Below are 14,943 nucleotides of genomic sequence, written 5' to 3' on the forward strand. Positions count from 1 at the left end.
TCCATCCAAGTTGTATGTAACAATATTTCTTTCCCATGCTTTCTGGTATTTTATAACTATCTGAAGTTTATGTATACATTCTACTCTAGTTGGACATTTGGGTTGTCTCCAGTGTAGAGATCTTACAATTAATGTTCTTATAAATGTTATTACATGTGTGTCTTAGCATACATGTGCAAGAACTTTTCTAGGATGTATGTATGTGTATATTCTACTTAACTAGATAATGCCAAACTCTTTTCTACAGGAGTTAAACCAGTTTACATTCCCACTATAGTGTGTAAGAGTTTCCATTACTCTACCTCCTGCTAGTGCTTGGTATTGTCAGATTTTAATATTTTAGCAATTCTGGTGAACATGGAATGGAATCTCATGTTTCTTGCAAGAAAATGAGGTTGGCAAAATGTTATTAATGGTTACTCATTGTGGGATTATGGGTGATTATTGTATTTGTTATGCTTTTTATTATGCTTTCTGAAGTATTTATCCTTAACTCGTTAGCTACCACTCCATTTCTTTCACTCCTTTTTACAAAAAACTCTTTGCAAGGATTATTTATACTTAACATACCCAGTTTTTCTCTTGAACCTAATTCAGAGAGGCTTTTGCCCTTACTACTCCACTGAAACTGCTCACATCACAGTCACCAGTGGTCATTTCATTGATCAGTTCTCATCTCATTTGACATAGCGGTAGCAGTTGACATGGTGTTAATCATTCTGTCCTCCTGAAAACTGTTTAATTGGTTTGAGGATAACACACTAAATTGATTTTTGTATAGGTTGCTTCTTCTTATTTTGTACAGTATTTAACACTTTGATTACTCCCTCCATCATTTTTCCCCCAAGTTTTATTTTAAACATTTAAACCTACAGAAAAGTTGAAAGAATTATCCCCATACTTTTTCATTAACTTTTTTCCTAATTTTAAAAGTAATACAAGTTTTGGGGCACCTGGGTGGCTCAGTTGTTAAACGTCTGCCTACAGCTCAGGTCACAATCCCAGGCTTCTGGGATCGAGCCCCACATCGGGCTCCCTGCTCAGCAGGGAGCCTGCTTCTCCCTCTCCCACTCCCGCTGCTTGTGTTCCCTCTCTCACTGTCTCTGTCAAATACCTAAATAAAATCTTTAAAAAAATAATAATAAATAAAAGTAATACAAGTTTTGATGATTGTACTATGGTTATGTAAGATACCGTCATTGGGGAACCTGAGTGGAGTGTTTATGGGAACTCTGTACTATTTTTCTAACTTCTTTGTGACTCTAAATTATTTCAAAATATTGGGGCACCTTGCTGGCTCAGTTGGTAGGGCATGCGACTCTTGATCTTTGGATCGTGAGTTCGAGCCCCATGTTGGGGATAGAGTTTACTTTAAAAAAATTATTTCAAAATAGACTTTTTCTTAAAGTAATACACCATATCTTACTCACCATATTCTAATGAGCTTTTATGATATGCCAAGTACTATCCTAGCCCCTGAGAATATAAGAGTGACCAAATTGACAAAAATCCCTGCTCTTATGGAACTTATATTTACTGGAAGCAACCAATAATAAATAAGTATATATTGTGTTAGATAGTATAAATGTTAAGGAGATATTGTAAAGCAGAGAAGATATATAAAATGACAAGGGTGGAGAAGATGGGTTGAAATTTTAGCTATGCTGTCAAGGGTAGCTAAATACCTCATTCCTCAAGTGAGGCAAGAATTGCAAAAAGTAAAGAAGCAAGCCACGCAGATATTTAGGGGAAAGGCCTTCAGAAACTTTGTGTTTTACCTGAAATTAGTAACAAAGGTCCTGGAGTAGGTGCATGCTTGTAGTGTTTCAGGAATTGTGAGGAGGCTAGTGTGATTAGTATTTTAAGCAGTGAAGTCCAAGAGATGGGGTGGGGGAGAGGGGGTGGCAAGAGCGGCCTGATACATGAATCAGGAGTTCAGGCTAGAGATAATAGTTTGAGTGCCATTAGCATATACATGATATTTATATTTACATGACTAGATTAGTCCACCAGGAGATTGAGTCTAGATAGAGAAAAGAAAATGTCAATGGATTAAACTCTGGATTACTCTGATTATTCGAGAGTTGGGGTTGGAGAAGGAATCAGCAGAGGATACCAAGACTGGGGGGTTCTTCCCTATAGGATCATATCCTTTGTTGGTATGTGAAGTCCTCCATGTCCTTGCCCAGGTTTACCTCATGTCTTACCCCTTTTCTTCCTACTACTTAGAGTTTTCAAAAATACATCATGCTCTCTCTCCTGGTTATTTCTACATGCTTTTATATATTTTTTGGAAACACTATTTCTTTACTTTTTCCCATATCTGAGGAACTCTGTATCTTTTAGGATTCACCTCAGCTGTAACTTCCTCAGTGATCTGTCAGACGTTGTTTAGCTTCTCCTTCTGTTTGATCTCATAGTACACTGTACATACCTAGTACCACACAACTCTGTCCACTCTTTCTTGCTCCCACTGTTGCTCATAAGTACTCACTCTCTCTCTATTTTTCCCTCTGGATTGGAATTGCTTACCTACCTATCTCCTCCAGCAGATTATGATCCTTCAGGTTTTATGTCTTATTCATTGTTAAATATTTAGAACTATGCTTCATACTTGCTTGGCACTTAAATACTATTTAATAAATTTAAGAACCAGTACAAATTAATTAACCATAATAGAAATAATTCTTGGGCTCAGCCTTTGATAATAATGAGTGAAATTGGAGTGTAGAGCAGGGTTTTTGTGGAAAAAGATGTTGTATAAGCATCAGAGGAAGTGATAAACACATTAGCAAGCTACAGGTCACCAGTATTTTTATTATAGCAGCAAGGAATTTCTAGGTACAATGACTTGATTAACTCCCTTTCTGTCTTTATTAAAAAGCTGCATGTCAGACATAGCGTTTTACCAAGCAGGAAGAGACATGTACAGTGGGTTCATTATTTTGGATGTTTATTTTGCTTGAGATTTTTGAATACTTGATTCTCTTTTCATTTTTTAACAACCTACCCCAGTCTAGCAGGTGTTGGAGTGCTTCAGCTTTCATAGAGATGTGAATAAAAGAACAGCTTTAAGTCATAGGTCTTCATTATTGAGTATGAACCTTAAGAGTCATGGGATTATTGCTAAACTTCAGAGAAGCATAACTGGTCAGTAGAAGGGTGGAGACAAATTTAAAAGCCAAAAATGTTTAAGGAATTTAAGGAGTGGAACCTAGAAAAGGTGTGAGGTAGAAATAACGTTCCTCTGTTTATAAGGGTATTAAATGAAAATATGGGATTTTGAATCACATTTTTAAATATTTTAAAAATTTTGCTAAATGTTAAAAGCATTTTCTTCTGTAGCATGACCATACGTATTTATAAGGTAAAACAAATATAATTTCTACATGAAATATCATAATTTATTTTTACTTTGGCACAGTTGAGCTACATTTCATTTGGGAAGTAACACTGATAGGGAGCAATCATGTGAAACCATGTTCAAAAGAAAAAGCCCAAGTTTCAGAAGTATTTTACTCTTAATACTGTTTTCTGTATACTATTAATTTTAAAAGTGTTTTCAGAACCAACTGAAGTTCAATTTAGAAAGGTAATTTATATTTTTTGCTCTGTCAGATGGAGCCTTAAGCGTGTATGTTTCTAATAATTTAGTTAAAATATGCTGAGTTGGATATTTTCTAAGAGAATCTGTTTTGAAAAGATTCCAAAATATTTGTTTGAACAGGCACTCAGCATCTTGATGAAAACTGTTGGAAAAGAAAAACTTTCAGAGTCATTCTGCTCTCATAGTACCCAAGCCAACTAAACTGGTACAGTTAACACTTCTGTTAGAGGCCAGGAGCCAAAAAATGTAGCACTTCCTGGACTGCTTTTCAGCAAGCCTTCAAGCCAACTTAGTGGTTGATATTAATACTGTTGGATTTTCAGAGTAAAAAGCTACAAATAGAACATCTACATCTCTCTATTAATATCATACTTGTTAGTCTCTTTTAGTAATCCTTGATTAATTACAATCTCTGTTTTATGTTGGCATTAAAGCTGTAATTCTTTCTTGAATTTTGTGCGGTATTATTCTTGCAAAAAAAGAAATGAATGCTTTGTAGATTGTGAAACCAGGTATGATTAAACTGTCTCCTGGACATAAATATTTTTACACTGCTTTTTAGTACTGCTGTCACAGTAGATATACAATTTATATAGAACACTATAATAATGTTTTGGGAGGGTTGGTAGTTATCTAAGGCTACCAAATTTATAAGTAGGGATAGTTTATTCAGCCTCTGATGCTCTTGTTTTCTTTATATCACCTTCAGATTTATTGACATCCCTTACTTCACTTATAATCATATGCTTAGTAGAGATAGACTGTCATGTTGATCTATATAGCCACATATTTGCTCTAGTAAGTGCTCAACTTTAAGATATATGTTGGATTGAACTGGAAGTACCCATCCTATTTAGGTGCTGTGGTGGAGAATAAATAGCAAAAGAAAGATTCAGAGATTCTGTATACTAACTAGAGAGACAGGATTAAATTTAACATCTGTACTATCATTTCTCTAATATCTAGTAGTTGGAAAAATAGCAGAAACTAAAATTTCAGTCACTTGGTTTTTCAAGTACTTCCACAAAATTAGATTGTCTCCAGAAATGACTAACAAATTTAGTTTAAATTCAATTTAATTAACATATAGTATATTATTAGTTTCAGAGGTAGAATTTAGTGATTCATAAGTTATACATAACACCCAGGGCTCATTCCATCAAGTGCCTTCCTTAATGCCCATCACCCACTTAACCCATCCCCCTACCCACTCCCTTCCAGCAACCCTCAGTTTGTTTCCCATAATTAAGAGTCTCTCTGGTTTGTCTCCGTCTCTGTTTTTGTCTTATTTTTCCTTCCCTTCCCCTCTGCTCATCTGTTTTGTTTAAATTCCACATATGAGTGAAATCATGTATTTGTCTTTCTCTGACTTACTTCGCTTAATATAATACCCTCTAGTTCCATCCACTTCGCTGAAAATGGCAAGATTTCATTCTTTTGATGACTGAGTAATATTGCATTGTAGATATATACCACATCTTCTTTATTCATTTATCTTTCAGTGGACATCTGGGCTCTTTCCATAGTTTGGCTGTTGTGGACATTGCTACTATAAACATTGGGGTACATGTGCCCCTTCAAATCACTATGTTTGTATCCTTTGGATAAGTACCTAATAGTGCAATTACTGGGTCATAGGGTAGTTCTATTTTTAACTTTTTGAGGAACCTCCATGCTATTTTCCAGAGGGGCTGCACCACTTTGCATTCCCACCAACAGTGTAAGAGGGTTCCTCTTTCTCAGAATCCTCACCAACATCTGTTGTTTCCTGAGTTGTTAATTTTAGCCATTCTGACTGGTATGCAGTGTTATCTCATTATGGTTTTGATTTGTATTTCCCTGAGGCCGGGTGATGTTGAGCATTTTTTCATGTGTCTGTTGGCCATTTGTATGTCTTCTTTTGGAGAAACATCTGTTCATGTCTTTTGCCCATTTCTTGATTGAATTTTTTGGTTTTTGGGTGTTAATTTTTTTTGTGTTTTTTTTTTTTAATTTCATTATGTTACGTTAGTCACCGTACAATGCATCATTAGTTTTTGATGTGGTGATCCACGATCCATTGTTTTCATATAACACCCAGTGCTCCATGCAGTACGTGCCCTCCTTAATACCTGTCACCGGGCTAACCAATCCCCCTTCCCCCCTCCCCTCTAAAACCCTGTTTGTCTTTCAGAGTCCATAGTCTCTCATGGTTCATCTCTCCCTCCAATTCCCCCCCCCTCATTTTTCCCTTCCTTCTCCTAATGTCCTCCATGTTATTCCTTATGTTCCACAAATAAATGAAACCATATGATAATTGACTTTCTCTGCTTGACTTATTTCACTTAGCATAATCTCCTCCAGTCCCATCCATGTTGATGTAAAAGTTGGGTATTCATCCTTTCTGATGACTGAGTAATATTCCATTGTATATATGGACCACATCTTCTTTATCCATTCGTCTGTTGAAGGGCATCTTGGCTCTTTCCACAGTTTGGCTATTGCAGACATTGCTGCTGTGAACATTGGGGTGCATATGGCCCTTCTTTTCACTACATCTGTGTCTTTGGGGTAAATACCCAGTAGTGCAATTGCTGGGTCATACGGTAGCTCTATTTTTAAATTTTTGAGGAACCTCCACACTGTTTTCCAAAGTGGCTGTACCAACTTGCATTCCCACCAACAGTATAAGAGGGTTCCCCTTTCTCCACAACCTCTCCAACATCTGTTGTTTCTTTCCCTGTCCATTTTTGCCATTCTAACTGGTGTAAGGTGGTATCTCAATGTGGTTTTGATTTGAATTTCCCTGATGGCTAATGATGACGAACATTTTTTCATGTGTCTGTTAGCCATTTGTATGTCTTCTTTGGAGAAGTGTCTGGTTCATGTCTTCTGCCCACTTTTTGACTTGATGATTTATTTTTTGGGTGTTGAGTTTGAGAAGTTCTTTATAGATCTTGGATACCAGCCCTTTATCTGTAGTGTCATTTGCAAATATCTTCTCCCATTCTGTAGGTTGCCTCTTTGTTTTGTTGACTGTTTCCTTTGCTGTGCAGAAGCTTTTCATCTTGATGAAGTCCCAAAAGTTCATTTTTGCTTTTGTTTCACTAGCTTTTGGAGATGTATCTTGAAAGAAGTTGCTGTGGCCGATGTCAGAGAGGTTACTGCCTATGTTTTCCTCTAGGATTTTGATGGATTCCTGTCTCACATTGAGGTCTTTCATCCACTTTGAGTTTATCTTTGTGAATGGTGTTAGAGAATGGTCAAGTTTCATTCTTCTGCCTATGGCTGTCCAATTTTCCCAGCACCATTTATTGAAGAGACTTTTTTCCATTGCATGTTTTTTCCTGCTTTGTCAAAGATTATTTGACCATAGAGTTGAGGGTCCATATCTGGGTTCTCTATTCTGTTCCATTGGCCTATATATCTGTTTTTGTGCCAGTACCACGCTGTCTTGGTGATCACAGCTTTATAATATAGCTTGAAATCGGGCAACGTGATGCCCCCAGTTTTGTTTTTCTTTTTCAACATCTCCTTGGCGATTCAGGGTCTTTTCTGATTCCATACAAATTTTAGGATTGTTTGTTCCAGCACTTTGAAAAATGTCATTGGAATTTTGATCGGGATGGCATTGAAGGTATAGATTGCTCTGGCTAGCATAGACATTTTAACAATGTTTATTCTTCCGATCCATGAGCATGGAATATTTTTCCATCTTTTTGTGTCTTCTTCAATTTCTTTCATGAGCGTTCTGTAGTTCCTAGAGTATAGATGCTTTCCCTCTTTGGTTAGGTTTATTCCGAGGTATCTTATGGTTTTTGGTGCTATTGTAAATGGAATCGTTTCTCTAATTTCTCTTTCTGCAGTTGCGTTGTTAGTGTATAAGAAAGCAACTGATATCTGTGCATTGATTTTGTATCCTGCCACATTACTGAATTGCTATATGAGGTCTAGTAATTTGGGGGTGGAGTCTTTTGGGTTTTCCACATAAAGTATCATGTCTGCAAAAAGAGAGAGTTTGACTTCTTTGCCAATTTGAATACCTTTTATTTTTTTTGTTGTCTGATTGCTGTTGCTGGGACTTCTAGTACTATGTTGAACAATAGTGGTGAGAGTGGGCATCCTTGACGTGTTCCTGATCTTAAGGGAAAGGCTCTCAGCTTTTCCCCATTGAGGATGATATTTGCTGTGGGTTTTTCATAGATGGATTTTATGAGCTTGAGGAATGTTCCCTCTATCCCTATACTCTGGAGAGTTTTAATCAAGAAAGGATGTTGTATTTTGTCAAATGCTTTTTCTGCATCAATTGAGAGGACCATATGGTTCTTCTCCCTCCTCTTATTAATGTGTTCTATCACATTGATTGATTTGCGAATGTTGAACCACCCTTGCATCCCGGGGATAAATCCCACTTGGTCGTGGTGGATGATCCTTTTAATGTATTGTTGGATCCTATTAGCTAGGATTTTGTTGAGGATTTTGGAATCCATATTCATCAGGGATATTGGTCTGAAATTCTCCTTTTTGATGGGGTCTTTGCCTGGTTTGGGGATTAAGGTAATGCTGGCCTCATAGAATGAGTTTGGAAGTTTTCTTTCTGTTTCTATTTTTTGAAACAGCTTCAGTAGAATAGGTATTATTTCTTCTTTGAATGTTTGGTAGAATTCCCCAGGGAATCCATCAGGTCCTGGACTCTTGTTTTTTGGGAGGTTTTTGATCACTGCTTCAATCTCGTTACTGGTTATTGGCCTATTCAGGTTGTCAGTTTCTTCCTGTTTCAGTCTTGGCAGCTGATAGGTTTCCAGGAAGGCCTCCATTTCATCCAGATTGCTCAGTTTTTTGGCATATAGTTGTTGATAATAATTTCTAATAATTGTTTCTATTTCCTTGGTGTTAGTCGTGATCTCTCCCCTTTCATTCATAATTTTATTAATTTGGGTCCTTTCTCTTTTCTTTTGGATAAGTCTGGCCAGTGGTTTATCAATCTTATTAATCCTTTCAAAGAACCAACTAGTTTCGTTGATCTGATCTACTGTGTTTCTGGTCTCTAATTCATTGATTTCTGCTCTAATTTTAATTATTTCTCTTCTAATGCGTGGCTTAGGCATCATTTGTTGCTTTTTCTCTAGTTCTTTAAGGTGTAGAGTTAATTGGTGAATTCAGGATTTTTCTATTTTTTTGAGTGAGGCTTGGATGGCTATGTATTTCCCCTTTAGGACCGCTTTTGCAATATCCCATAGGTTTTGGACCGATGTGTTTTCGTTCTCATTGATTTCCATGAATTGTTTAAGTTCTTCTTTGATTTCCTGGTTGACCCAAACATTCTTGAGCAGAGTGGTCTTTAGCTTCCAAGTGTTTGAATTTCTGCCAATTTTTTTCTTGTGATTGAGTTCCAGTTTTAAAGCATTATGGTCTGAGAATATGCAGAGAATAATCTCAATCTTTTGGTATCCGTTGAGACCTGATTTGTGACTCAGTATGTGGTTTATTCTGGAGAAAGTTCCATGTGCGCTCGAGAAGAATGAGTAATCTGTTGTTTTAGGGTGGAATGTTCTGTAAATATCTATGAGGTCCATCTGGTCCAGTGTGTCATTCAAAGCTCTTGTTTCCTTGTTGATTTTCTGCTTAGATGATCTGTCCATTGCTGAGAGTGGAGTATTGAGGTCTCCTACATTTAACATATTGTTATCAATGCAACTCTTTATTTTGGTTAACAGTTGGCTTATGTAGATGGCTGCTCTCATGTTGGGGCTGTAGATATTTACAATTGTAGATCTTCTTGTTGGATAGACCCTTTAAGAATGATATAGTGTCCTTCTGTGTCTCTAACTACAGTCTTTAGCTTAAAATCTAATTTGTCTGTTATAAGAATTGCTACTACCCCAGCTTTCTTTTGAGGTTGGTTGGCATGGAAGATGGATCTCCATCCCTTCACTTTCAGTCTGGATGTATCTTTAGGTTCAAAATGAGTCTCTTGTAGACAGCATATGGATGGGTCCTGTCTTTTTATCCCATCTTCAACCCTGTGCCATTTTATGGGAGCATTTAGGCCGTTGAGAGTGATTATTGAAAGATATGAATTTATTGTCATCATGTTGCCTGTGAAGTCCTTGTTTGTATAGATTGTCTCTGTAAATTTCTGTTCCGTATCATTCTTGGGGTCTTTCTCCTTTTATAGAACCCCCCTTAATATTTCTTGCAGGGCCGGCTTAGTGGTCACATATTCTTTCAGTTTCTGCCAGTCTTGGAAGCTCTGCATCTCTCCATCCATTCTAAATGACAGCCTTGCTGGATAAAGTATTCTTGGCTGCATGTTCTTCTTGTTTAGTACCCTGAATATGTCTTGCCAGGCCTTTCTGGCTTGCCAGGTCTCTGTGGATAGGTCTGACGTTATTCTGGTGTTCTTCCCTCTGTACATAAGGAATCTCTTCCCCCTAACTGCCCTTAAGATTTGCGAGTTTTACTATTACAAGCCGGGGTGTTGGCCTGTTTTCCTTGATCTTAGGAGGGGTCCTCTCTGCCTCTAGGACACGAGTGTTTCTTTCATTCCCCAGATTAGGGAAGTTCTCAGCTACGATTTGCTCAAATACATCTTCTAGTCCTCTCTCTCTCTCCACTCCCTCTGGGATTCCAATTATTCTGACATTGGAACGCTTCATTGTGTCACTTACTCCTCTGATTCTATTTTCATGGATTCTGAGTTGTTTTTCCCTGGCCTCCTCTTTTCCCTTTTTATCTATTATATTCTCTTCCAGGTCGCTTATTCGTTCTTCTGCCTCAGTTACCCTAGCTGTTAGATTATCTAGATTGGATTGGATCTCATTGATAGCATTTTTAAGTTCTGCCAATTCAGCTTTCATTTCTGCCCTTAGAGACTCTATGTTGCCATTAATTGATTTCTCCATTCTAGCCATTGTCTTCACAATTGCTAGCCTGCATTCCATCTCCGACATCTTGGTTATATCTGCATCCATTTGTAAATCTGCGGCATAAGTCATGATCTCTGAGTCTTTTCTATTTTGGGGGTTCCTCCTCCTAGTCATTCTGTTGATGGGTGTTTGAGGGAATGTATAGAGTCCAAATTATTGACCAGAACCCAAGCAAGGTGCACCTGTTTTCTTGGGACCTTAGGGTTGCTGGCCTCTTGTTTTCCCAGCCTGTCTTCTGTGGGAGGGGCCTGCCGCGCTGTTACTCAGGCAACCCTGTTGGGGCGGAGTTACCCTGCCCTCCTGTGGCGGGGGGATGGGCTCAGCGGGAATCAGTCTTTGGGGCTTTTGTTCTCTGGTGGCTTTCCCTGGCGGCTTTCCGCGTCTCTTCCGGGAGTCAGAGCAGAACCCTCTGCCTCAGAGCAGAGAGATCGCAGTCTGTTCTTCTGTGAGCTCTCCAGGCCACACCGTCTCCGTTTCTGTCCGTGCTGCTATAAACTGCAGCGGCCTGGGGTGTGCACCCCTCCCCAGCGCCCCCAGTCCTGCCTCCAGGTCAGAGCACGTCTCTGCCCTTTGTGCTTCTAAAACTGCCAGCTGCTCCCAGTTCGCTGGCGCCACCCCGCCACTCTGGGTTTCCGCCCCGGGGGCTGCCCTAAAGTCCTTTCCCGCCGCTACCGGTCTGCAAGTCTGTGCCCGGTCCCCAGCGCAGGAGGCTGTCGCTCACCGGCGGTGTAGGATCCCCATGGACAGGCTCCCTCCTGCTGCTGTTTATCCTCGATATCTGCCCACAGAATCAGGGCTCCCCCACTTCCTACCTCAAAACCAACCGCCTGCGATATTCTGTTTGTAGAGATCCAGATCTTCTTACATCTCGGGCTGGTTTCGTGGGTGCTCAGAGTGGTCTGGTAGATACCCAGCTCAATTCCGGGGACCAGTTGAAATAGGGTCCCCTACTCCTCCGCCATCTTTCCTTCTTCCGACCTCTGGGGCTCTGGTTCCAGCAGAACCTGGAAATTGGGATCCCAGCTGCTCCTTCTAGAAGATCCTGAGAGTCAGCAGTGCCTGTATTCCTGTCCCAGCTGAATGCAGCTCCCCTTCCTCTGAATTTAGGTCAGGATTTCTCCCCAGAAACAAGCCTGCATCAGCATGTCCTGGGAAGCCGCCCAGAGCCCCTTCCTCAGCACTCAGCCAACAAGGCAGCTTCTCTGTCGCTCCCCAGGAGGCACCAAGTTGCTGCAAAGGGCCCAGGTTCTCCCCGGGGTGGCTGCAGAACTTACTGGAAATGCAGCCCTGGCTTTCGGAGGGGCGCTGGGTCCTCAGGGGGCGGCAGAAGCCTTTCCTGCCCTGAGGCACCCTGGCTCCCGGTGTTAAGTTTAATAAGCTCTTTATAGATTTTGGATACTAGCCCTTTATCTGGTAAGACGTTTGCAGATATTTTCTCCCATTCCATAGGTTCCCTCTAGTTTTGTTGACTGTTTCTTTGCTGTGCAAAAGCTTTTTATCTTGATGAAGTCCCAATAGTTAATTTTTGTCTTTGTTTCCCTTGCCTTTGGAGACATGTCTAGCAAGAAGTTGCTGTGGCTGAGGTCAAAGAGGTTGCTGCCTGTGTTCTCTAGGATTCTGATGGATTCCTGTCTCACATTCTCACATTTAGGTCTTTCATCCATTTTGAGTTTATCTCTGTGTATGGTATAAGAAACTGGTCCAGTTTCATTTTTCTACATGTGACTATTCAATTTTTCCCATACCATTTGTTGAAGAGACTGTCTGTTTTCCATTGGATATTCTTTTCTGCTTTGTCGAAAATTAGTTGACCATAGAATTGAGGGTCCATTTCTGGCTTCTCTATTCTGTTCCATTGATCTATGTGTCTGTTTTTATGCCAGTACCATACTGTCTTGATGATTACAGCTTATGACTAACATACATTTTAAGCTTCTTTCAGAACTGTAAGTGTAGAAGACTTTGTTTTGTTTTTTTGTTTGTTTTTTGTTTTTTATTTGACAGAGAGAGTCATAGTGAGAGAGGGAACACAAGCAGGGGGAGTGGGAGAGGGAGAAGCAGGCTTCCCACTGAGCACGGAGCCCGATGCGGGGCTCGATCCCAAGACCCCAGGATCATGACCTGAGCCGAAGGCAGACGCTTAACAACTGAGCCACCCAGGCACCCCATTGTGTAGAAGAGTTATATGGAACTCAGAGAAATCTAAGGGTTTTTTTCCTTCATTATTTGGATCTGTGTGTAATTTGAAAATAGCATGTTATATGCAATTTGGGGCATAGCATATGCAGTTTGGGGCACAATATCATTGTGACTTTGAGAGATTTGAGAATCAGTGGAGAAGGGCAGTCCTTTTCATGGTCTTTCTGTTTGGGATTATATTACTGGAAGTTTAGAAGCAAACAGAGGGAGTTTTGGTAATGAACTGGCAGGGTTAGTGACTGAAAATCATGATTAAAAACCTGATCTGCAGTTGATTGGGACATAGTTATGGGAAAGAAGCATACACATAAATAATAGCATAATAGGATTTGTTACTAAAGTCCAAATAAAGTAGAATAAGGCAAAATATCTCTAGTGTCTTGATGTTCCATTTGATAGTACTTCAGACAAGTTTCACAAGGGAGGTGGTTGAGATTACTAATCTTTAGTACATGAACCAAGCAGTAGATATTTTATTTGTCATAGGAAGTAATTTTGGCCCATAAAGAAGGAGTGGAGACTCTTTAGTAGAAGAGAGTAGTTCCTCTTTAGTAGAGGAACATTTATGACAATAATTTCTTTGATTTAGTGCCAGAAGCTTTATGAGAGGATATTCAAAGCTGTGTGGGTCTAAATTTCATTGTTGAAAACTGATAGCTGCTATACTTCTTTTTAATGACTGACTGAAACTCTTTCTGTTATATCTCCTATTGCTAAATTCCTAAAGATTAAAAAAGTGTATTTATAATAGTATTATGAGACAAAAGCTTTAGTCTTTGGATTGGATAATACTTCTTTTGTGATATTTTCTTTTCCCACCAAAAGTGAGAACTGAATGCCTTGCCTTGGTACATCCCATTTCTAATGGAGGACAAGAAGTTATTTTCTTCAATGGCTGACTTCCAGAATTTCTGGCTGAATGTTCTTTGTCAAGTATATATTCCCTTCTCTAGGCCTTTCTATATAGAGCCCACAAACATCGTCAGTGTGAATGATGTCATTCAGAGGGTTAGCGACCATGCCTCTGCCATGAACAAGAGGATTCATTACTACAGCCGGCTCACTGCTCCTGCAGACAAGGCACTGGTAAGGGGCAAACATTGCTAATTGTCTAAGGTTAAGTTGAAATGAACAGTGAACAGCATAAGCAAGGGAAACTCCCAGTGATTGAACTTTTTGCTGGCCATATTCCAAGGATGGCATCATGGAAAATCAAGATAGTAATTAGTACACATCTTACATCTCAGGCTAGCTCAGTCTTATCTAGCATGACATAGAGATTTGAAACAATCTCTCTATGTTGACAGTAGCCTAAGAGATTTGTTGGATTGAATTCTGCTAGTCCCCAATCCTAAGAGCTCTGAAGAGAATAAACTACTGAAGTACTTTAGTAGGTCATTGATAAATAACATAAATAATAACAGATCTGATTAGTCTGTTCAGTTATTAAGTTTGAAGCTACAAGGGAAAAAAGTTTTTAGACGTTTTCTACAGGAGTGGGAAACTGAAATACAAACATATATAATATTTTGCTATTTAGTAATGTCCTTTTGTAGATCAAAAACAAGGGTCAAAGAGCAGATTCTAAACGTTTTAGGCTTTGTGGGCCATATACTATTGCATAGTCTTCTTCACTTTTGGTTGTGTTTTTTTTTAAGATTTCATGTATTTGAGAGAGAGAGAGAGCACCAGAGAGAGAGAGCAAGCACGAGTGAGGGGCAGAGGGAGAGGGAGAAGCAGGCTCCCCGCCGAGCAAGGAGCCCAGTTCGGGGCTGGATCCCAGGACCCTGGGATCATGACCTGAACTGAAGGCAGACGCTTAACTGAGTGAGCCACCCAGGCACCCCTACTACTGTTTTATGATCATTACAAACATAAAAACCATTCTTAGCAAAGAGGCTGTAAAATAATAGGTTGAAGGCCAGATTTGACCATGGGCCATGGTTGTTGACTTTTGATCTTCTAAAATCTGTATTATTATTTTAGGATCAAAAATATGGGAAGTAATTTGGTTGCTTTATAAGAATCATCACATATGAGATATGCAGAAACTTGAAAGCTTAAGGAAAAATGGAAACATTCTGGGAGGAAAAATGATATTTTTATTGATAATAAAAAAAGGAGAAGGGAACCAATACTCTTTAGATGTTTACTGAGGGAGGGACAAGGATTGGGATATCATTTGAACATAGATATCTCACTTAAAGTCTTATGAAGTATTAAGATCTC

The 14,943-nt window shown here is 39.3% G+C and overlaps 1 protein-coding gene across 7 annotated transcripts in view; it reads left to right on the top strand.

Annotated features, from left to right (window-relative positions):
* SLC38A9 (solute carrier family 38 member 9) overlaps positions 1-14,943 on the top strand; it is a 93,543-nt gene that overhangs the window by 26,454 nt on the left and 52,146 nt on the right. For 3 of the 7 annotated variants that reach the window (XR_013445813.1, XM_078067314.1, XM_036065688.2), the window contains exon 3: positions 13,668-13,800. The exons of 2 other annotated variants lie outside the window; for them this stretch is intronic. Coding sequence is in view for 3 of the 5 variants with exons in the window: in XM_078067314.1 (XP_077923440.1) it covers positions 13,668-13,800 (133 nt within the window). In the remaining 2 variants the exon portion in view is untranslated. Of the gene's footprint in view, positions 1-13,539; positions 13,801-14,943 lie in introns of those variants that run through there. 2 more of the 7 variants (XM_078067315.1, XM_078067316.1) reach the window with 2 other exon arrangements.

Source organism: Halichoerus grypus, chromosome 2 (assembly GCF_964656455.1).
Source record: "Halichoerus grypus chromosome 2, mHalGry1.hap1.1, whole genome shotgun sequence".
Lineage (NCBI taxonomy): Eukaryota > Metazoa > Chordata > Mammalia > Carnivora > Phocidae > Halichoerus > Halichoerus grypus.